Source organism: Zonotrichia leucophrys, chromosome 24 (genome assembly GCF_028769735.1).
Source record: "Zonotrichia leucophrys gambelii isolate GWCS_2022_RI chromosome 24, RI_Zleu_2.0, whole genome shotgun sequence".
Classification (NCBI taxonomy): domain Eukaryota; kingdom Metazoa; phylum Chordata; class Aves; order Passeriformes; family Passerellidae; genus Zonotrichia; species Zonotrichia leucophrys.
The window spans coordinates 3,863,393-3,887,817 of NC_088193.1; the positions used below are offsets into that span (position 1 = coordinate 3,863,393).

General features: G+C 46.6%; 1 protein-coding gene and 1 long non-coding RNA gene across 11 annotated transcripts in view; one reads left to right on the forward strand and one right to left on the reverse strand.

Annotated features, from left to right (window-relative positions):
• GRAMD1B (GRAM domain containing 1B) overlaps window positions 1-24,425 on the forward strand; it is a 145,086-nt gene that overhangs the window by 60,699 nt on the left and 59,962 nt on the right. Inside the window, exon 1 of one of the 10 annotated variants that reach the window (XM_064732273.1) lies at window positions 20,281-20,420. The exons of the other annotated variants lie outside the window; for them this stretch is intronic. Within the exon in view, the coding sequence (XP_064588343.1) occupies window positions 20,410-20,420 (11 nt within the window). The 5' untranslated portion in view covers window positions 20,281-20,409. Of the gene's footprint in view, window positions 1-20,280; window positions 20,421-24,425 lie in introns of those variants that run through there. 10 annotated transcript variants of the gene reach the window in all.
• Window positions 17,076-20,266, reverse strand: LOC135457564 (uncharacterized). Its single transcript, XR_010442748.1, has 3 exons — window positions 19,919-20,266; window positions 19,600-19,787; window positions 17,076-18,601 (listed from the first exon to the last, which is right to left on the reverse strand). It is a non-coding gene; the product is annotated as an uncharacterized LOC135457564 (long non-coding RNA).

Sequence of the window (24,425 nt, forward strand, 5' to 3'; positions counted from 1 at the left end):
GTGGGTGAAGGAAAAAAAAAAAAACCCAACAAAACTCTCAATGTTCCAACACCCTCCTTATCTGAGGGAAGGATCTATTATGTAGTTGTGGGGGTGGGATGGGAACTAGGTAGGGTTACAGAACAGCAGAGCTAAAATTAGAATTGTTTGATGTCAGGGAGCAGTGAAGATTGACTTGAGGCAGTTTCAGTTCTGCCTTGTGGATGCTGCGGCTGCAGGGGCTTTTGGTACCTCCAGCAGGCTGCCCCTGCCCTTCCCTGGCCCTGGAAATCTGGAAATCCATGTGGGAGAGGGGAGGGAGAGGTTCCTGAGCTGTCACACTTGTCCCATGAGCAGATTGATGTCAGGGAGCAGTGAAGATTGACTTGAGGCAGTTTCAGTTCTGCCTTTTGGATGCTGTGGCTGCAGGAGCCCCTTGGTACCTCCAGCAGGCTGCCCCTGCCCTTCCCATCCTCTGGAAATCTGGAAATCCATGTCTCAGGGTGTGCAAAAGGGGATGGAGGAGTTCCTGAGCTGTCACACTCGTCCCATGAGCAGTTGTTTGATGTCAGGGAGCAGTGATGTCAGGCAGTTTCAGTTCTGCCTTCTGCAGGCTGCAAGAGTCCTTGGTACCTCCACCAGGCTGCCCCTGCTCTTCCCATCCTCTGGAAATCTGGAAATCTGGAAATCCATGTCTCAGGGTGTGGGAGAGGGGAGGCAGAGGTTCCTGAGCTGTCACACTCGTCCCATTAGCAGTTATTTGATGTCAGGGAGCAGTGAAGATTGACTTGAGGCCGTTTCAGTTCTGCCTTTTGGATGCTGCGGCTGCAGGAGCCCCTTGGTACCTCCACAGGCTGCCCCTGCTCTTTCCATCCTCTGGAAATTTGGAAATCCATGTCTCAGGATGTGCAAAAGGGGATGGAGGGGTTCCTGAGCCATCACACTCGTGCCATGAGCAGTTTGATGTCAGGGAGCAGCAAAGAGTCACTTGAGGCAGTTTCAGTTCTGCCTTTTGGATGCTGTGGCTGTAGGAGCCCCTGGTACCTCCACCAGGCTGCCCCTGCCCTTCCCTGGCCCTGGAAATCTGGAAATCCATGTGGGAGAGGGGAGGGAGAGGTTCCTGAGCTGTCACACTCATCCCATGAGCAGTTTGATGTCAGGGAGCAGTGAAGATTGACTTGAGGCCGTTTCAGTTCTGCCTTTTGGATGCTGCGGCTGCAGGAGCCCCTTGGTACCTTCACTAGGCTGCCCATGCCCTTCCCAGCTCTGGAAATTTGGAAATCCATGTCTCAGGGTGTGCAAAAGGGGATGGAGGAGTTCCTGAGCCATCACACTCGTGCCATGAGCAGTTTGATGTCAGGGAGCAGTGAAGAGTCACTTCAGGCCATTTCAGTTCTGCCTTTTGGATGCTGCGGCTGCAGGAACCCCTTGGGACCTCCACAGGCTGCCCCTGCCCTTCCCATCCTCTGGAAATCTGGAAATCCATGTCTGAGGGTGCGGGAGAGGGGAGGGAGGGGTTGCTGAGCTGTCACACTCATCCCACCCTGCTCTGCTCCTTTGAGATGTAAATGAGCGGCAGGGAAGGTTCTGTCCTCACGGCGCTGTGACACACAGGGGTGACAAACGTGGGTGTCTGGGATTCGTGGCTCCGTGATTACCCAGGAAATGATGAAGCTGCTTAAATCACTCCCAGTTTGGTGGTGAAGCTGCGGAGCCTTAAGGAGCTGCTGCGTGCGGTGAGCTTCGTCCTGTGGCACCGCCAATGATCCCAAATGAAATTGGATTTCCAAATCAATTCTTCCTCAATTTCTGGAGAAGCTTGGCAAAATAGTTCTGTGAAAGTTACATAATTGTGCTGCTGTGCCCATTGTGCTGTTTGACCTTCACTTTACAGGTCCAAATGTTGCATTTTCAGTCTTTCCTGTCTTCATTGATTCTTCTGCTCCTACATCACCCTTTGTGCCTTTTATTCAGGGGGAAGAAATAGATGCTGATAATCCTCAGTAAAAACCACCGGAGCTGACCCACATGCATATAAATATGGTTTTTTGGGAAAAGGAGAGGCCTTAGCTCCTTATGAATTCTGCAAATGGATCTGAGCAATCAGGACGTTCCCCTTGGCTGCGGCAGGAAGAGCAAACCTCATTAACAGGGCGCTCATCTTCCCCTGCATCCAGAACATTCTGACCTGGCCACACGTCCTGAACCTTCGGGCTGGCCATAAATTAAGGTTTTTTATCCTTTTCCAGCAAGAAGATGTCAGGCCAGGTGCCTGGAAGGACAGCTTGGAGCAGCCTTGGCAGGTTTATTCTGTACATGGCTCTGTGGCACGTGGTCACTGAGGGGTAATTAACAGGTTTTGTGTTAATTTCTCCAGATTTGGTGTTATTTTTTCTGCCTTTTCCATGGTGGGAAGCCCTAGGAAGCAGTGAGGAGCCTAATCCAAGTGCAGTAAAGCCAAGGAAAAGCTTTGCACACAATTCCCTTGGCCAGGCTGTGCTCGTGGGGCAGAAATAGAAGCAGGATCAGCCCAGCACCAGTTTTTGTCCACGCTGGATTAATACCTGCAGTGGCAACAGGCTATGAAACACAACTTTTATTTTAGCAAAAGTCTGAAATTACAGTGCAAGGAGACCATCTGAAATAAAACCAAGGCATTTTCAAACCCCTGATCTGAGACTGGGTTTGCTGTGTGATGATACACTGGCAAAACCATCCCTTTAATATTTTTGTTTCTTATGTGGTCGGCTCTTGGCGTCAAGTTCTGATTTAAATTTGGATAAACATCTGTAATTTTGTCCTCTAATATGTGTGTGCAGATTGAGACCTCTCTGAGGACAGGCACACAGAGCAGTTCTGACTGGGGCCATGAAGAAGCTGCACTTTGACTTTGCTGCAGCGCCCAGAATCTCTCCCCCACATCTCTCCTTGGGCTGCAGATTATTTTGGCTAATTGAATCCCCATCGTTTGTTTTGCTGGGAAATTGCCTTCCCCTCTTATCAGGTGGCAGGATCACCTTGCTCTGTCTCCAGCCCTCAGAAATGTCAAGTGAAGGGCAAACTGGAGTGGCTCTGCAGTTCTGGGCCTTTGCTCACTCAGGGCCTGCAGCTGAGGCGAATGAGGCAGCAGTGTGGCTGTTCCAGGGGTGCTTTTCCTCACTGAAAGCCTGAAAATGTGGGAAATTCAGTCAGGAAGAGATAAAACATGGAGCTGAGGCTGCTGGGTGCTGTTTGAGAGCTCAGTCCCTTCCAGAGGGAAGGAAGGTGCTGCCTGTGGGAGTTGGGGTCACGAGAGGCCCTGATTGTGCCTGGATCTGTCACTGACCATTGTCATCCTCATGGTGCCTCTGCCCCACTTTCCCTGCCTGCAAAATGAGGCAAATCAGTCTCGCTTTCCTTCTCCTTGTGCCTGCAACTGAGATTTTCAAGGGACAAGTGCTGGAAGAAGATGTTGGACAGAAATCATTCTCCCCTTCCTTCTCCCCTTTCCTGGAGCAGAGATTTTCATTCCCACATTTTGGGAAGGAGCTGTTGGACAGAAATCAGTCTCCCTTTCCTTCTCCCTGTGCCTAGAACAGAGATTTTAAAGGGACAAGTGCTGGAAGAAGATGTTGGACAAAAATCAATCTCCTTTTCCTTTTCCCTTTGCCTGGAGCAGAGATTTTCATTCCCACATTTTGGGAAGGAGATGTTGGACAGAAATCACTCTCCCCTTGCTTCTCCCCTTTCCTGGAGCAGAGATTTTCGTGAGATAAGTTCTGGAGGGAGATTTTGGACAGAAATCAGTCAGTTCTTCCTTTTCCCTTTGCCTGGAGCAGAGATTTTCATGGGACAAGTGCTGGAAGAAGATATTGGACAGAAATCAGTCTCCCTTTCCTTCTCCCTGTGCCTAGAACAGAGATTTTAAAGGGACAAGTGCTGGAAGAAGATGTTGGACAAAAATCAATCTCCTTTTCCTTTTCCCTTTGCCTGGGCAGAGATTTTCATGGGACAAGTGCTGGAAGAAGATGTTGGACAGAAATCAGTCTCCCTTTCCTTCTTCCCCTTCCCGGAGCAGAGATTTTTTTATTCCCACATTTTGGGAAGGAGCTGTTGGACAAAAATCAATCTCCTCTTCCTTTTCCCTGTGCCTGAGCAGAGATTTTCAAGGGACAAGGGGTAGAAGAAGATATTGAACAGAAATCAGTCTCCTCTTCCTCTTCTTTTGCCTGGAGCAGAGATTTTCATGGGATAAGCTCTGGAAGGAGCTGTTGGACAGAAATCAGTCTCCCTTTCCTTCTCCCTCTGCCTGGAACAGAGATTTTCATGGGACAGGTTCTGGAAGGAGCTGTTGGACAGAAATCAGTCTCCCTTTCCTTCTCCCTGTGCCTAGAACTGAGATTTTCATTCCCACATTTTGAGGAGCTGTTGGACAGAAATCACTCTCCTCTTCCTTCTCCCTGTGCCAGAGCAGAGATTTTCAAGGCACAAGGGCTGGAAGGAGCTGCTGGACAGTGTCCCACGTTTTTGAGTGTCTGATTCACCCCCTGTGTGTTGATAGTTGTGCTGGACTGATGAGAAGCACTCGCATTGCTGGAATTTCTGCTGCATTTCTGCTCAGGGGCAAGGCCTGGAAGAGGCAAAAATTGCCATCAAACCCCTTGTGGTGCTTCCTGACAAATCATTGTGTCTTGCTCAAGGCCTCTTCTGTTTTTCCAGCTGAAATTCCAGATTTCTCTCTATTTTAAACAGTTTAAACTTTGGCTGGTTGAGCAGCTGCTGTGTTTTTGTTTGAACCTTCCCCAGAGCTCCTCTGAGTTCAGGCCCTGGTTCGAAAGTGCATCTTAATGCCATTATTGTTATTTTAATTGATTCTTATTATGACTGGTAACTGCTAATTTCAGGACTTAGAGCCTGCTTGAAGTAAATTGTAGAAGTTGCAATAATATATCCAAGGATGGAATATCCAAGCTCAGGAAATGGAGACACCAAACCCAAAATGCTGCACAGAATTCCTTTCCCTTCTGGGTGCCTTTGCAGAGCCATATGCTGAATACAAGATGCTGGAAAGTTCTCTGAGCTTCTCCTTTCCTAAAGTTTTCCTTTTGGCCAGATTTAGGCCTGTGCTGTTGATTATATTTTACATTTTGCAGCGGTTTATTCCCCTGTAACCATTTTTCCAGGACAGAATGATCTCTGTGGTCGCAGCCAAGTGATCTGAGGGCAGATGCTCTGCTTTTTTCCCCAACTAAAAAAAGATGCAAAATGCTGTCACTGTCCTTTGACAATGTCACAGCCACTCCATGCATGTGGCAGAGGAGCAGAGGAAAAGGAATTCGGGGATATTTTTTTTGGAGATTCATATATTTGGGGATATATATATTTTGAATAATTTTCAAACCACTCAGAATAGCAGGTTTGGTAGAATGTGGTTTTGGACCACAGCTAATTTCAGGCCTTGGAATTGGAAGGAGAAAAAGGGAGGAGAAAATGAGTGGAATGAAAAGGACTTTGGGGGGAAATTAGGTGTATTTTGAGGAGCAGCAAGGATTTGGTAACAGAAGAAATGTCCAGCTATGCACATAAAATTAGAGCAAATTAGCTGGAGGGGGAACACACAACTTGCTTAGCTGAAGAACAGCTCCCTCTAATTAGAGTCATTCCCTTAATGAGATGCTGAGCAAATCAGGCTGTGTTTGAAGGGCAGGGGGAGGTGGCCAGGCCTGAGCACTGCAGAGATCACTGACAAAGTCTCACCCCAGTGCAGTGAGGACACACGAGGTGCTGTGAGTTAAAGGTTTGCATGGAGGAGTTTCAGAGAGAGGCAGAGCTGTAATTTTGGTGTATTTCTGACCCCACAGCACCAGAAATAAATCAGCTGTGGGGATGTGGATGAGTGCCCGTTGCTTGTGAGGCTGTGCAGCCCTCAGAGCCGGAATTTGGGTTTTTTCAGAGCTGTCAGCTGCTGGAGAAATGTGATGCACAACCTGATGCGCATTTTGGGAATGAGGTTTGGGAGGCAAAGCCAAGCTTAGCTGTAGGCCATGAAAGAAGGATGTGTCTGGAGGCCAGGGCTCACAGAACTGAGCAACATTCAGCGCCTGCTCCAGGGCACTAAAGCTGCAGCACTGCTTCAAATACCTGCTGTGTTATTTTTCCAGCAGGAAGAACAAGTTCCCCACGGATTCTTTTCTGTTTTAAAGGCAGCTGATAGCACAACTGGTCTGGGAAATAGAGCTGTTTCTAAAATTGTGTTGTTTTACAGCAAAAGAGGCTTTTGAAAACAGAGATTTGCTGTGCTGGGAGATTTTCATGCTCCACCTCCAGTTTGGAGGAAGAAATTCCATCCTAAATAATCAAGATGGACAAAGGGTAGAAGAAAGGAAGTGGAATTAGTCCTGCTTTGCAGATGAGGCACACAGAGATGAAAGGTGCTTTTCCTTTTAATTGTTTATTAATAGCTGTGTATTAATTCCCTCCTGGAAGCTTAGCTTAGGAGAGCAAAGAATTATTATAGCTTAAACAATTCTCTAAAGAGAGCAAACTCTGCTGAAGGAAGAGCAGGATGAGGAATGCAAACACCCATCCCTGTCCCCTGCACCTCTCATAGGGGACTGGCCCAGAGCTACAAACTGAATCCTTGTAATTGTCCCAAAAAAATCTGAATTCTTGTAATTGTCCCAAAACAACCTGAATCCTTACAATTGTCCCAAACCAACCTGAATCTTTATAATTGTTCCAAAACAACCTAAATCCTTGTAACTGTGCCAAAACAACCTGAATTCCTGTAATTGTCCCAAAACATTCTGAATCCTTGTCATTGTCCCAAACCAACCTGTGCCTTGCTCATATTTGGAGATACCACAGTTATCCTGAGCACATCTGTTCTTTCAAGGCCAGATTATTTGGATTTCACTTTGCAAGGTTTCCCATGTGGAACTCCAAATCCCAAGGGTATTTGAGTGTGTCTTGGAAGTTTTGGGCACAAAAATGCAGCAAGTCAAAACAATCCTTGAAACTGTAACACTTATAATTGTCCCAAAACAACCTGAATCCTTATAATTGTTCCAAAACAAGCTGAATCCATGTAATTGTCCAAAAACATTCTGAATCCTTATAATTGTTCCAAACCAACCTGAATCCTTGTCATTGTCCCAAACCAACCTGTGCCTTGCTCATATTTGGAGATACCACAGTTATCCTGAGCACATCTGTTCTTTCAAGGATCACAGCCCAGATTAGGATTATTTAGATTTTACTTTGCAAGGTTTCCTACATGGAACTCCAAATCCCAAGGATGTTTGAGTGTGTCTTGGAAGTTTTGGGGAGAAAAATGGAGCAAGTTAAAGCAATCCTTGAAACTGTAACACTTACAATTAACCCAAAACAACCTAAATCCTTGTAATTGTCCCAAATCAACCTGAATCCTTATCATTGTCCCAAAACAACCTGAATCCTTATCATTGTCCCAAACCAACCTGTGCATTGTTCATATTTGAAGATACCACAGTTATCCTGAGCACATCTGTTCTTTCAAGGCCAGATTATTTGGATTTCACTTTGCAAGGTTTCCCATGTGGAACTCCAAATCCCAAGGGTATTTGAGTGTGTCTTGGAAGTTTTGGGGAGAAAAATGCAGCAAGTTAAAGCAATCCTTGAAACTGTAACACTTACAATTAACCCAAAACAACCTAAATCCTTGTAATTGTCCCAAAACAACCTGAATCCTTATAATTGTTCCAAAACAACCTGAATCCTTATAATTGTCCCAAAACAACCTGAATCCTTGTAATTGTTCCAAAACAAGCTGAATCCTTATAATTGTTCCAAAACAAGCTGAATCCATGTAATTGTCCAAAAACATTCTGAATCCTTATAATTGTTCCAAACCAACCTGAATCTTTATCATTGTCCCAAACCAACCTGTGCCTTGCTCATATTTGGAGATACCACAGTTATCCTGAGCACATCTGTTCTTTCAAGGATCACAGCCCAGATTAGGATTATTTAGATTTCACTTAGCAAGGTTTCCTACATGGAACTCCAAATCCCAAGGATATTTGAGTGTGTCTTGGAAGTTTTGGGGAGAAAAATGCAGCAAGTTAAAGCAATCCTTGAAACTGTAACACTTACAATTAACCCAAAACAACCTAAATCCTTGTAATTGTCCCAAAACAACCTGAATCCTTATAATTGTTCCAAAACAAGCTGAATCCATGTAATTGTCCAAAAACATTCTGAATCCTTATAATTGTTCCAAACCAACCTGAATCTTTATCATTGTCCCAAACCAACCTGTGCCTTGCTCATATTTGGAGATACCACAGTTATCCTGAGCACATCTGTTCTTTCAAGGATCACAGCCCAGATTAGGATTATTTAGATTTCACTTAGCAAGGTTTCCTACATGGAACTCCAAATCCCAAGGATGTCTGAGTGTGTCTTGGAAGTTTTGGGGACAAAAATGCAGCAAGTTAAAGCAATCCTTGAAACTGTAACACTGAACCAGTCCTAATTTTGCAATTTAGAGTCCTGCATTGCTGCAGACTGGGCTGCTGCCTCTTTAAACAATGGAAATAATGGAAAGCAGAGCTAGGGACTGAAAGAAGTGTGATTTTATTGAGGTATTGATCCATGCTCCTGCCAATGGGGCATCCTGTACAGGGCCAGGAGCTGGACTTCAATCATCCTTGTGGGTTCCTTCCACCTCAGGATATTCTGTGTTTCTGTGGGTCTGATTTGTGTTTATTAACTGTTACCTATTGCTGTTTATAACTGTGACAAGTGAACGGGTTTATTCCATTTCTCTCCTGGCTGTGAGGATTTGACTTCAGCCTTGTTTCTTTCCCACAATTTCGTATCATTCCATTGCTCATTGTTCAAAAGAAAAAACCAACCCCAAACCTTTTAATACAGCTTCTCTTTCTCTCCAATATTTACATTCTTCAAATATTTGTTGACCACTCCACTTTGTTTACCCTTCCAGTTTGTTTTCACAAGCGAGCCTCATGAGTGCCGGGATGTTTTTGTTGCTTTCCTTTGAACTCGTTGCTCTGTAAGAAAATCTCTCTGGTTCTTTGCCACCCTTCCAAACGTGTTCCTGCTCGGGATTAACTGATCACACAGAGCAAATATTTCATCATTGCATGAGGGGTGATTGATCAGCTCCCAGTCACATCCGTCCTCCCTGCTCCTCTGTCATGTTGCAGGAACATTTTTCATTTGTTTTTTTTTTGCTCTTTCCCTGTCCATCTGTGCTGCTTTCTTGCTTTCTAAATTCTTTAAATTGCTGGCTGTGGTTTTGTTTCCTCTGCTGCACCTGCCTGGAGTAGGTACAAAGCCAAGGACAGCAGCAGGGCTGCGTTGCTGCTTTTCCCAGCCGGGAATCAGGCACAGCCTCTGTTTATTTTTCCCCAGACAGGTTTTTTAAGTGTGTTTATACACACTTTCAAGATGAGTCACATTGTTACCTTCTGCATTGTAGAACCTCCGTGCAGAAATGGCCTTTCCCAGAGCTTGTATTTGGAAATACCCGAGTGTTGAAGGCAAATATTTCTATTTATTCTAAACATTTCCTGTTGCTGCCTGCTGTTCCAGCAGGGAAATCGATGCTTTGTGTTGCCTGATGAGCTTTAGGAGGGTGTGCAGCCCCTCGGGGTGAAAAAGCCAGAGCTTTGTGGGATCGGAGGAAGTGGAATTTCGAGGTAATTGGGATGTTATGTCCATGCTGACTGCTCTGCTCCTTTGTCAGCACAGAAGTGCTCCCTGGTGGTTTGCAGGGCGTTATATATTTAATATTATACACACACACACACACATATATATATATATATATATAATTATATCTATTTAGTATGTAATAATAAATTTTATATATAATATAAATAATATTATATTTATATATAATATAACATATATAATATATTATATATAATATATTATATATAATATATTATATATTATATATTATATATTATATATTATATATTATATATTATATATTATAGTATATAATATATATTTAATACATTATATTAATTTATATATATTTAATATATAAAATATATTATTATATATTAATGTAAAATATATTAATATTTAATATATATTAATCTATATATTTTATATATAGATAGATTATATATATATATAAATATAAAATCTATCTATATTATAGAGCATTTAATAAAGCTCTGCTTGGGGTGCCAGGACTGGACAGCAGCACATATAATAATTAATATATATTAATTAAATATTAATATATATTAATGAATATACTATTATATATTAATATATTGATTAATATATTAATTATATTTATTAAAATTCCTTATATATTTAGAAAAATATATCTATAAAATAGAGCATTTAATAAAGTTCTGTTCGGGGTGCCAGGGCTGGGCAGCAGCACATAAAATAATTAATTTATATTAATTATTTCTTTATATATTAATATATTAATATATTAATATATTAATATATTAATTATGTATATATACATATACATACATATACATGTATATATATACATATATATATATGTATATATGTATATATATATATATATGTATAGTAGAGCATTTACTAAAGCTCTGCTCGGGATGCCAGGGCTGCGGTACCAGGGCGGCAGCACCGATGGGTAAGGGCACGAGAGGAGCAGAAATCTGCATTTTCTCCCCGGTGGGGGCAGCGAGGAGCGGGCAGGGTTAACCGGGTGCTGCGGGACATCCTTAAAGCCACAGCGGGAGCTTTTCTCCCCAGCGGGCAGCGCCAGGCTGGGATGCCAGAGCCGGGCAGCGCACTGCAAAGGCGGCTTTGTTCCAGCCATGCCGAGCCCTTATCAGAGCGGGGAATCTTTCTGTCGAGTCCTTGGGCGGCCCTGAGATGCCCCGGAGCAGCAGCAGCAGCAGCAGCAGCAGCAGCAGCAGCGAGGTGCCCGGGCGGTTCCGTGCGGCTCCCCCGGCGGAGCTCGCAGGGCAGCGGGGAAGAACCGAGGGTGCCTCCCGGGAAGGGCCATGCGCTGAAAGGTGCCCCTGGAATCCCTGAAATCCTCGGTTTTCACCTCCAGGCAGGCGGGGAATCCTTCCTTTGTGCCTGTGTGTGTGCTGGGAGGGCAGGCAGCTCTTTGGGGAAAAGGATGCGGGGCTGGGATGGAGATGGGCTGATGGGGAAATGTCAGTCTGGGAGAAGGGGTTTGGGGGAAAAAGCTGGGGAAGAACTTAAGGTGGAGGATATTCCCAGTAGCATCTCAAGAACTTGTTTGTGTTTGAGGTGAAATTTGAAGTTTTGGTGCTGCTGGTCCCTCCTGGCTGCCCCTGCATTGACACTGGAAGTCCATGGCAAAACATTTAACTCTGTGCTAATGCAAGGAAAAAAGGATAAATAATGAGGCACTACTGTGATGATTTTTGTTTTTCACCTCCCAGACAGGCAGGGAATTCTTCCTTTGTGTGTGTGTGTGTGTGCTGGGAGGGCAGGCAGCTCTTTGGGGAAAAGGATGCAGGGATGGGATGGAGATGCTGGGATGGAGATGTGGCTGATGGGGGAATGTCAGTCTGGGAGGAAGGGGTTTGGGGAAAAAGCTGGGGAAGAACTTAAGGTGGAGAATATTCCCAGTAGCATCTCAAGAACTTGTTTGTGTTTGAGGTGAAATTTGAGGTGAAATTTTGGTGCTTCTGGTCCCTCCTGGCTGCCCCTGCGGTGACACTGGAAGTCCAGTGACAAAAGCTTTAACTCTTTGCTAATGGAATAAAATAAGGATAAATAATGAGGCACTACTGTGATGATTTCACACGATCTGTAATTTGGCTGAGCTCCTGTTTCTGGCCTTTTTCTTTGTGGGTAGGGCAGCCTTATTCTCCACCTTATTTATTCTGGGGGCAGAGGCTGCACTACAGAGCAGCTCTGTGGGGGTTTTTGGTCAGTTTTGGGGTGAGCCCAGCAGATTTCAGGAATCTGGAAGAAAGGGCCGAGAGAAGTTAAGGAAATCAGTGGGAGCAGGGGTGAATCCAGTTGGATTGGGGCTGGAAATCAGAGGTGGCACAGGGCAGGTCTGAAGGCAGAGACGGGGGCAGTGCTGTGTAGGAGGCTGCAGGAGGCTGGGATCTGTCTGGATAACCAGACTGGAACAGCTGGGAGGGATGGAGAAGCTGGAATATCCATAACAGAGCATCACAATGCAGGAGCACTCACTGCACCAGCCAGCGCTGGAGACAGAGATTGCCCCATGGACCATTTTAGGACAACTGGGACAATTTCCCTTCTCGTTCTGAACGAGCTGTGAGCTCTTCCAGCTCAGCCCAGCAGGGAAGAGGGAGCAGAGGGGTGCTGGTGCTGGTGGGGCCTGCCTGTACCAGGAGGCTGCTGCAGGCCAGCCCCTGGCACAGCTCTGCTCTCCCCAATGGCAGCTATTGAAGCTTTACCAGATGTCAGGAGCTCTCCCTTTGTGCTCAGCCTGCACAGGAGCAGCACGACTGGGGCTGCTGCTCAGCTCCTGGGAGCAGAGAGGGGGTGGCTGTCTCACATTCCCTGTGGCATCCCAAGAACTCGTTTGTTTGGGTTGGGTTTGAGGTGAAATTTTGGTGCTGCTGGTCCCTCCTGGCTGCAGTGAGACTGGGAGCACAGAGACAAAACATTTAACTCTGTCCTGAGGGAAGAAAAGATAAATAATGGAGGCAGTACTGTGATGATTTCACAGGGATCTGTAATTAGGCTGAGCTCCTGTTTCTGGCCTTTGTGGGTAGGGCAGCCTTATTCTCCACCTTATTTATTCTAGGGGCAGGGGCTGCACTGAGCAGCTTTGCAGGGTTTATGGTCAGTTTTGGGGTGAGCTCAGCAGATTTCAGGAATCTGGAAAAAAAGGGCCAAGAGAAGTTAAGGAAATCAGTGGAACACTGGAAGTACAGTGGCAAAACATTTAACTCTGTCCTGAGGGAAGAAAAAAAGATAAATAACAGAGGCGCTACTGTGATGATTTCACAGGGACCTGTAATTAGGCTGAGCTCCTGTTTCTGTTATTTTTTCTTGTGTTTAGGGCAGCCTTCTCTGAAAAGCTGTTTTGCTTTTCCCTTCATCCTGCCTGAAAAGGGGAGCTGCTCCTGCTGAGGTGCACTCAGGCCCTGCCTGCCTGATCTCCCCAGCCCTCAGCACGCTGCTGTAACCCAAATAAATGCAGGAGTTCCTTTTATTAGTGCTCCCTCTCAGAGACATCTGCTGGGTTATTGATGTGCTGGTAATCTTCATTTTCCAGCGCACTGCTGGGTCCATTATCTGTCAGAGCAGAGCAAGGGCTGCTGGGGTGAGAGATGCAGGAGGACAGAACATGCAATGGCTCCCCAGGAAAAAGCAGATGGATTTAGTGCCAAGCAGAGGAGCTCCAGGTGTGTGAGTGGTGCATGGTTAGAAACTCCAGAGAGGGGATTTGGGAGTGAGAAGCTCAGCCTTTCCCAGTGCATCATTCCAAAGTGGTGGCTCCCAGGTGGGATCTGCTGCCTGTCCCTGGTGCTGGGTGCTCTCCCTTTCTCCTCACACCTACCCTGCAGTGCCTCTCCGTGCTGGGATGGGATCATCTTGGCCTCAACCTACAGAGGAAAACTGGTTTGCCTTGTGCTCCTCTTCCTCCTCATCTTCAGAGAGCACACTGATTTAAGGAAGGCCAGAACTGCATTAAGCATCCTCCTGGGCATCTCTGTGAGCTGATAGCTGTGATTCCTCAGGGATTTGGGGCAGCCCTTGGGGGAGGACAAACAGAGCCCTTTATTTTCATAAAATGTCACAGACATCTTTTATGAAAAATCCTTTCTTTAAGATTTTTCCTCCTGAGAAGCTGGGAGGCCTCAGGAACAAAATGCAAACAATGGTTATCTGCTGCTGTGGAATGCAACAGGTGCATCTGTGATTGGTCTCATGTGGTTGTTTCTAATTAATGGCCAATCACAGTCAGCTGGCTCAGACTCTCTGTCCAAGCCACAAACCTTTGTTATCATTCTTTCTTTTTCTATTCTTAGCCAGCCTTCTGATGAAATCCTTTCTTCTATTCTTTTAGTGTAGTTTTAGTATAATATATTATATAAAATGATAAATCAGCTTTCTGAAACATGGAGTCAGATCCTCGTCTCTTCCCTCATCCTCAGGCCCCTGTGAACACCATCCCACTTGGCTGATGAGGAACCTGCTTGGACAGACTCTGGCCATGCTAAAAGGCTTGTCCAGCTCTCACTCCAGCCCTTGTTGAGCTGAACCTCCCCACAGCCTTTCCCCTGCCATCCATCCCTGCACCTCTCCATGTGCTGATTGTCTGAGCCTGGTGTTGGGGACAGCAGGAAGGGCTGTGTGCCCTGGGTGAGGTGGGACCTGCCGCTGGTGAGTGTCTTTTAATTCTGCGTGGTTCCTTTTGTGCAATTAAGGAGAGCTAATTAGCTCCTCTTAGTGCAGTCTCCTTGCAGAGGTAGCTGACCTCTTGTTAATCCTGGATTAAGTTCTTACTAAGAACTGGCTCTTTGTGTGTCCCAGTTAAGATGTTGACACTTTGTTCTCTCTCTCCCCTTGTTCTCCTCCTCCCCCTCTTCCTCCCCATGCCTGTGAGCACATGATTCCCGGCCTCCTCCAGCCCCCACTGCTCCAGGAATCCATGGACTCCGTGAAAATGCCACTGCCAGCTCAGAAAGAGCTTTGCTTGGTCTGGCACCTGTCTAGGAGCCCGTTTTCCACAAGGGGAAAGGGAGAGTGCTTCCTGTTGCTTTGACAGGGTGGTGTCGCAGACGTCTTTTAGGAAAAATCTTTTCTTTAGGATTTTTCCTCCTGAGAAGCTGGGAGGCCTCAGGAACAAAATGCAAACAATGGTTATCTGCTGCTGTGGAATGCAACAGGTGCATCTGGGATTGGTCTCATGTGGTTGTTTCTAATTAATGGCCAATCACAGTCAGCTGGCTCAGACAGAGAGTCCAAGCCACAAGCCTTTGTGATCATTCATTGCTATTCTATTCTTAGCCAGCCTTCTGATGAAATCCTTTCTTCTATTCTTTTAGTATAGTTTTAATATAATATATATCATAAAATAATAAATCAGCCTTCTGAAGCATGGAGTCAGATCCTCGTCTCTTCCCTCATCCTCAGACCCCTGTGAACACGGTCACAGGCTGGGAATCCTGTGGGGTTTGAGGAGCAGCACCCGTGGGCTGAGCAGGAATTGTCAAACAGGAGCAAAACCCCAGCCAGAGAATCCCCCTGTCCCGAGCTGTGCAGTCAGGAGTCCCCCATTCGTTCCTGAAGAGGGTGAATAGCAAACCAGCAAATTAAACGTGCAAAATGCTAATTACCACCCAGTTACCCACCAGTGCTAATCCTGCTTGCACATCTGAGGTTGTTGCACTGGGTTTTCCCTCAGGACACGTTTTCCTTCAATGTTTCTTGACATTTCTGTTGTGTCTTTTTCAAAGGCAAGGCTGGAAATAAAACACAAGTGTATCCCCCTGGTTCTGTTCTGAACTCAGCTGACCAGCAGAGATGCTGGGGAAGAGCTCTCCCAGTGGCTTTAACTTTTCAAACCAGATCAGATTAAAGGTGGGCAAAGAATTACAGTCAGGAGTCCACTCACTCATTCCTGAAGAGGGAGAATAAAAACCAGCAAATTAAACGTGCAAAATGCTCATTAGCACCCAGTTTCCCACCAGTGCTAATCCTGCTTGCACATCTGAGGTTGTTGCACTGGGTTTTCCCTCAGGACACGTTTTCCTTCAACATTTCTTGACATTTCTGTTGGTTTTTTCTCAAAGACAAGGCTGGAAACACAATGCAGGTGTGTCCCCCTGGTTCTGTTCTGAACTCAGCTGACGAGCAGAGATGTTGGGGAAGAGCTCTTTAACTTTTCAAACCAGATCATATTAAAGGTGGGCAAAGAATTACACGGGTGGAAATGAGAAACCCTGCGTGTTTACCCACCCAGGTGCTCATTGTTCTGCAGACAGATTTTCAAGGCCTCTTTTTGTTCTGCACCGCTGGTGTGCCTTACAGGGAGGGTAGGATTGCTCTGGAGAGCTGATCCCAGCCCCACCTGATGCTCTGCAGGCCTGCACATCCCGGCCCTGCCGTGGATCTGTCAGCAGCCCTGGGCTTTAATTACCCAGCCAGTGCCTCATTTCCTCGGGCTGGGAGATGCAATATGCATGAGAGTGCTTGTGTTACAGCAGCACAGCAGCCCTGCAGGCGTGCAGGCCCGGTTTGGGCAAGGAGAAGGTGCTGCCTGCCTGGCCACTGAACAGCCTGACCCAGGAAAGTGGAGGCAGGGATGTGCCCAGATGTGGCTCTGGCGCTCCTGCAGGGCTTGGCAGAGCTGTGCTGTGCTAGGGGCAAAGTTATGGGGAATTTGGAAAACCACACAGCGCCTCAAAAGCTTTACAAACTGAAGTTTCACCCCAAACTCTTGGAAGGGCAAAGAGTTTTTATATTTCTGCAGCCCCATCCCTGGCACTGAAGACAGCTCATTTTCATGGTGATAAAAGTTGGATGAAACTGCACTGAGAGAGGAGCTTTAGGAGCCTTTAAGGAAACTCTTCTGGACATGAAGCTGCAAATTCCTGCCTTGTTCAAGAGCTGCAAGAATGCATTTTATGCCAGCTGGGCTCGCTTGCATGAGCCTGCTGTTCAAGACTCAGGACAAGGACTTTATTTCATGTGTGAAGGACAATGTGAGCATCTGCCTGCTGAGCATGACATGGGCACAGCCCTGAGCTTCCTTAAAGGCTCCTAAAGCTCCTCTCTCAGCGCAGTTTTATCCAAATTCTATCACCATGAAAATGAGCTGTCCTCAGTGTCTTCAGTGCAGAAATGTAAAAGCTCTTTGTCCTTCCAAGAGTTTGGGGCGAAACTTTGCAGATCTGACCAAGTTTGTAAAGCTTTTGAGGTGCTGTGTGGTTCTCCAAATTCCCCATAACTTTGCCCCTTGCACACCATGCCAGATCAGCCTAAGAAGCTTTTCTCTGAGTAAATCTTGCATTTTTACCGCTGCTCTTTAAGTGCTTTTGGGAGCAGGAGTTTTGTTTGGATCATTTCTCTCCTGACAGGCTTCACCTCATGTCTGTCCTGCCACTCCAGGACCTGCTTTGAGCCTTTGTGTGCTCCAGATCTGAAGCAGCCATTATATTGAATTTATCTCAGCATTTGGGTCAGTGTAACTCATGTGGCTATTGAAAAATCTGTTCAAACCTTAAAATTCATCCAGACTGAACGTATCAACATTTGTGGAGGCTAAGAATTGTGTTTTTAATTATTTTCTCACTTTCTGGAAGAGAAAAAAAACCACTGAAAGATCCATAGGCTGTAAAACAAAATGGGACCATTCAGATATCTCATTCCAAGTGCTGTTGAATGCAAAGTGTGAGGCTTGAATTGATTCTGGTTGGAGGTACAGAACAGTGTTTGGGAGAGCACAAACCCTTGCATAATAATGCATGCCACAGATGGGTAATTGAGCCTTGAATTAGTTACAGTGGTTAGTTCTGTTTGCTTCCCAAAATAGGTTTCTCTTGTCTGGTCAGGATTCATCCAGCTCCAATTTTCAGCATTTCCAGCTGGTACCCAGTGGGATCAAACCTGGATTCCAGGTGAGCATTTAAATTTCAGCCATTCCTGGGCCTCCAGGCTGTGCTGGAAGGATTCAGTGCCTTTAGTGCTGGTTGCTCTTCTCTGGGTTTATCCAGATTATCCACTCCCTGACCCTGGATACAATCCTCCACACGGTGTGTCAGTGGGAGTCACATCCTTGGGCACAGGGAGTGGGAAAATTTCAGTTTAAAACCTCATTTCCTTGAAATAAATTACTAATTCTCCAGCTGGCCAACTTTGGGAAGCATTTGGAACAACAAAGCTGACCTCAGGCTGATGGATGCAATGAAGTTATTAGAACAGTGGATTCATGTGCACCTGGGTGTAATCTCTGAGTAATATGAAGGTGATGGTAGGGTTGTGGATGGTGGTGCTGTTTTCAGTTTAAAATCCTGTGCAGCCTTTGAATGGCACTGATCTGAGCCTGCTGGAGCAGCTCCTGCTCCCACAGCTGTTGATGACAGTGGAATGATGGACAATCAGCATTTTGGGGTTGATTATCCATCATTCCTTCTGGGAATTAGCACCCAAAGCTGGGACTGACTGTCAGGAAAAGAGAAAATGCTCAGGCCTGGGTGTGGAATGGGCAAAATACAACAAGAGCAGCAAAGGGCAGAGTGATCAGTATTGACAGCATTCAAGGAACTGCTCCTTGTGCTGGCAGTGGGGGTCATTCACAGCATCCTGAGTCCAATAATTCAGTGTAATTCCACACGAGGACACTTGTGCTCAAATCAGGGGTGTCAGTGCAGTTCCAGCTCAGTTCTACTCTATTTCCTCACACACACAAGGCCTGGGAGGCAAATGCAAGCTGGGTGATTGTTTTGCTCTCATAATCCATAATCTTAATTTTTATTGTACTAAGAGGAATTTATTGTCCCTTAATTATTGTATTGTATTGAAGTCCATCTCCATATTCTGAAATAAAGATGTCCCCAAGCAGGTTTGGAGGAATACAGTGCCCTAATGCTGAAAAAAACTGTAAACTTTGCTGGATTATGTCGCTTTAAAAATCCCAGGCCTGTTTACACATGGATAAGCACTGCAAAAGAAACAAAAAAAAAAAACCAAGAAACCAAATTAGCTTCCTAGACGGAGCCGGCTAAATTGAGTTGAGGTCACCTTAACTCTGAATGAGCGTTGTTTAATTCAGCTCAGATAATCCACGTGGCCGCTTAATTAGGGTTTAATTTTCCTGCCTGTTCTTGCTTACACGCTTTGAAACTTTCTCCCAGCAGCGCGTGTGTGGCAGGGAGGACAAAACACAATGTTTCCAACCTGTGGGATTTTAACTCCTGGGTTTTGTTGGCGTCCTTGGAAAGCGTTTAGGGTCAGGTTTTTTGGGGTTCATCGGGGGAAATGTGAGTGGAGTGTGCAGGGAGGGGGGTGGGGAGGATAAATACATTTCCAGCCTGTCAGATCTTTAACTCGTAGTGTTTAAATCCTTGAAAAGCTTTTGGGGGTCCCTTTGGAGGGGGTGATGTGAGTGGGGTGAGCACATTGTGTAAAGCGGGGAGGACAAACACAATATTTCCAACTTGTCGGATTTTTAACTCGTAGTGTTTGTTCATGCCCTTGTAAAGCATTTGGGGGTCTCTTTGGAGGGGGAGATGTAAATGGAGTAGGCACATTATGTAAAATGAGGACAAAACACAACATTTCCAACCTGTCAGATTTTTAACTCATAGTGTTTAAATCCTCAAAAAGTGTTTGGGGGTCTCTTTGGAGGGGGTGATGCAAGTGGGGTGTGCACATTCTGTAAAATGAGGAGGACAGACATTTCCAACCTGTCAGATTTTAACTCGTAGTGTTTAAAACCTCAAAAAGCTTTTGGGGGTCTCTTTGGCGGGGGAGATGCGAGCGGTGCGGGCAGGATTGGGCACATTCTGTAAAACACAACATTTCCAACCTGTCGGATCTTTAACTCATAGAGTTTTTCCAGCCTTTTTAAAGCCTTTTGGGGGTCTCTTTGGCAGGGGGAGATGCAAGTGGGGTGTGCACATTATGTAAAACAAGGAGGACAAACACAACATTTCCAACCTGTCGGATTTGTAACTCGTAGCGTTTTCTCCAGCCTTTGGGGTGGTCCGAGCGGGGCGGGCAGGATTGGGCACATTCTGTAAAACACATTTCCAACCTGTCAGATCTTTTACTCATACCGTTTTTCCAGCCTTTGGGGATCTCTTTGCCGGGGTGATCCGAGCGGGGCAGGCAGGATTGGGCACATTCTGTAAAAGACAACATTCCCAACCTGTCGGATTTGTAACTCGTAGCGGTTTTTCCACCCTTTGGGGGTCTCTTTGCGAGCGGGGCAGGCACATTCTGTAAATCGGAGGAGGACAAACACAACATTTCCAACCTGTCGGATTTGTAACTCGTAGCGTTTTCTCCAGCCTTTGGGGATCTCTTTGCCGGGGTGATCCGAGCGGGGCGGGCAGGATTGGGCACATTCTGTAAAAGACAACATTCCCAACCTGTCGGATCTGTAACTCGTAGCGTTTTCCCACCCTTTGGGGGTCCCTTTGCCGGGTTGATGCGCTCGGGGCGGGCCGGGGTGGGCGCATTATGTAAAGCGCTGCGCAGGCGTGTGCGCGGAGCGTGTGCGGCCGCACCGGGCAGCATCAGCGGGGGGACGGGCATGGGCACGGCCGGGGCCGGGGCAGCTCCGCGGTGCCCCTGAGAGCCCGGGCAGGGCCGTGCCATGCTGCAGGAGGTGAGTACCCTCCCGGCCGGCCGCACAGTGCATGAATGAATGAATGAACCCCATGAGTGCCGGGCGATCCCCACTGAATTCCGCCTAGCTGCTGCTGCCGCTGCCGCTGCTGCTGCTGAGCCGCTCCACGCTCCCCAATGGCTGCCAGGTCAGTGCTGTCGCTGTCACACGTGTGTCACACGCAGGGCTCGGCGCTGGCGGCTCCTCCATCGCACACAGGCGCTCTCCGGGCAGATTAAAGCCGGAGTCCATGTTGGTTGCTGCTGCTGCTGCTGCTGCTCCTCTGCGTTCGGGGGGCTGGAGAGCAGGCGGCGTGACATCATGGTGCAGAGATGCTTCGTTTCTCTTCCTTTCCGCGGGCTGAACCCTTTCTAATTTTCATTTTATCTTCATTTTATTCTCCCTCTCCTTGTTCTGTGCCCCCCACGCACGTGCCCTGCCTCTCCTGCAGGGCGGAATTGCTAAAACAGCCTTTTCGATTGTTCCGAACAATGGGCAAATCTGATTGTTTGGGTTCTATTTTTTTTTTCTTTCTTCTTTATTTTTTTTTTTTCCCAGCTTTCATTCCCCTCACCCCTCCTCATTTCCCCTGCTGTGTCCCCCATCCCCCATTCCCATAGGGACACTCATTCCTGCCGTAACATCTGGGTCCGGGAAAAGGGGGAGGCAGGAGGGGTCGGGGCTGGATGCGTCACGGAGCTGCTGCTGCAGGAACATGGTTGGGTTTGTTTGCCCATGTGCTCTCTCCTGCCTCTACAAGGGCTCGTGGTTCCGCTCTGCCTTCCTCTCCCCGTGTTTGTGTATTTGCACTGATGGGGAGAGGCAGGGTTTGGTTTGTGCCGCTTTTTCAGGCTCTGCTCCAGAGTCTATACAGGTGGCTTTTTGTTTTTTTTTAATTTTTTTGGCAAGGGAGAACAGTAGGAAGTGAGGATTCACTGCACTGAGTGTGTTCATAGACAGAGAGAATCTGCTGAAAGCCCTAAAAAAATAGCTTTTCCTTAGACTGCTGGTGGCTGGCATTGTCCTGTGCATCGTGGAAATGCTGCTTCAGAAAACAGAATCTATTCCTGTTCCCTTGCTCCATTAAATCACATGCATCTGCAGGAGAGGCTAGATTAGATAGATTTAGGATGCAGCTTGTGATTTTGACTCAGTAGGATGGAAACTTCAGATCTTCGGGATGTATTTATATTTACAGCAGCGCAATAACTCAGAACCCCCAACATTCTCTTGGAGAAGCCCCTAGCTGATAAAGAGCTGGGTGAAACCCCCATGTGATAAACAAATGTATGAAACCCCCATGTGATAAACAAATGTATGGAACCCCCATGTGATAAAGAGCTGGGTGAAACCCCCATGTGATAAACAAATATATGGAACCCCCATGTGATAAACAAATGTGTGAAACCCCCATGTGATAAACAAATGTATGGAACCCCCATGTGATAAGGAGCTGGGTGAAAACCCCGATGTGATAAAGATCTGAGTGAAATCCTCATCTGATAAAGTGCTGGATGGAGCCCCCATAACTCGGAACCCCCGACATTATCTTGGAGAAGCCCCTATCTGATAAAGAGCTGGGTGAAACCCCCATGTGATAAAAAGCTGGATGAAATCCCCAACTGATAAAGAGCTGGGAGAAACCCCCATGTGATAAAGAGCTGGATGAAACCCCCATGTGATAAGGAGCTGGGTGACACCCCCATGTGATAAAGAGCTGGGTAAAACCCCGATGTGATAAACAAATGTATGGAACCCCCATGTGATAAAGAGCTGGGTGAAACCCCCATCTGATAAACACCTGGATGAAGCAGGAGAGGATCTGTTAAAGGGAGGGGACAGGGTTGAGCCAGGTCCTCAGGACAAAGGGCACTCTGTGGCTCTGGCCCTCTCTGGTTGTGCCTCAGGGCTGGAGCAGAGCAGGGGGGATGCTGCACAAGAGGGATCAATCAGAAGTTATTGTTTTGTTGTTTTCAGAAAGGTAACGGGAGGAAACATCAAGGGCTGAACAAAGGGAAGCGGCTTTGATCGCAGCTTTGAAGATCACAGCGTCTCCCATCCATTAACTTGTGAGGGCTGTGCTGACGAGCCGTGGGAGTGAGTGGGACGATGCAGAGCTGCAGCTTTGTCTCCTGCTGCACAATGTCCCTGCCGCCCCCGCTCTGAGCCTTCCTCAGAGCCTTCCTCAGGCTCACTCCCACCGGGCTGTGTGAGCCCTGCACAAGGCTGGGCTGGGGATACAGCCCATGAAGCCTTGCTGGAGTTACAGCAGGGAAAAAAGGGCCTGAGCTCTTCTGGGAGTTGTATCACACCTACATCCCCACCCCAAAGTGGGCCTGGGTGCTCAGCACCAGCTCTGTTGCTTTATCTCACTCTCCCTTGGAATAAAGCACAGATGACAGCAGCATTGCATATCCCCAAAGCACTGAAAGATTCTGATGTTAGCTTGGAAACGACAAGGATTAAAATAACCAGCTTGGATTTGTTTTAATTTTTATTTTTATCCTTTGAGCTGTCAGGTTTTCAAAACTTCCCTCAACATCAAAGATGGTTGAACAGTGTCTGTTGATGTTTTGTTTATTTCTTAAACAAGGCTTGGGAGCTCTGTTCTGCCCCAAGTTCCAGCCTTGGGGATGTTGATGGAAGCATCAGACACGGGAGTTCTTGCTGTTAATTACAGGAGCTGCTGACTTTGTGGTGGGGAGGGGAGGAAAACAAAGCCTGGATCTGTTCCTCCTTGGGAAGTGAGTGGGTGACCTGCAGGTGACAGTGCTGGGGCTGTGTCTGTCACCTTCACAGGGATGTGAAATCCTTACTTTGTGCTGTTTCCCCTTCACTGCCTCCCAGATTTGTATTATCCATCATACTTTGTTTGATGTGGCTTTGGAGCAAGTGGAATTACAATCATTTGGGACTGAGGGAGGGTTTAGGGTGTGATTTATAACCCTGCTCATTAATGACCCTTTCCAAGCTGTGACTGGTGCATTATTGGATTTATTATTCAGATCTCTCTTGTTGCATTTCAGAAACATTTTCCAACTTTTCCTGGGGATTTTTGCAGCCATTCCAAGCAGGAAGGGAGAGGTTTCTTCCAAGCTGGCTGAGGGGGGGTTTCTGTGGGAGATGAGGCCGTTTGTCTGTGGGTCTGTCTGTCTCCAGTGGTAACCAGGATCGGGTGATCCACAGGGACAATGCCATGGTTAATAATGCATCTGCCCATCCTCGCACTGCTGGCTCTGGGCAGAAGGCAAATTCCTCCCTAATGCTTGCAGTGATTTGCTAATCCTCTGAGGCATAATAATTGCATTAATTTTATTTCATGAATATGTAAACATGTGATTGGATGTCACGGGAGGACAGCATTCTGTGAAATGGCAAAACAGACAGAATAAATCTTAAACAAAGCTGGACTTTCCTGCTCAAAAACATGCAGAAGGCAGACTATTTTTATATTCTTTTCAAAGCACTTGTCATGAAACACTCCTGTTTCTGCACAGCCCTGCAGGTGTCATTGCTTTTTTGACTTATTGCTTTCTCTTTTGTCTCTCTTGCTGGGAGATGTAATAGAAATATAACATTTTGTTATTGCTTGTAGAGCAGTGGCGGGCCCAGGGAATTGCTCCAGGATCTGTGCAGGTTTTCATTCTTGGATGATCAATTTGAAGGGAGTGTAGGTTGGTGATCAAAAGTTGTTACCATCTGCTTGCTGTTTGGGAGACTGCATAATGAGCTGCTGAATCTCCTCGTTTTCCACTGATGTCAGACTGGATGGCAGAAAAGTATCTTTGTAGGCGTCTAATTAACCCCTCTAATAGTTCTTTCTGAGGAGAATTAACTCTTTTCAGTGCCACAGGCAGGCCTGAGCTGCCTTCTTGACCTTTCTGCTCTTTTCCAGACTATCAGCACAATTCTGTGCTGCCCTCAAGGATCTCCTCTGGTCTGGTTCAGGAAGGTGCAGGCACAGGCTTGGCTTTGCACAGCCCGTGGATTTCAGACACAGAGAGTTCAATATGTGCTTCAATCTGTGCATTTCTGCTGGGTTGGGGACATATTGCTCAGCACTTGCAGAGCTGAGCTCAAATTGCAGCACAAACCCCAATTCTGGGCCTGGCAGAGCTCCTTACCAGGTCGGTGCTGCAGGGAGAAGTGAGTA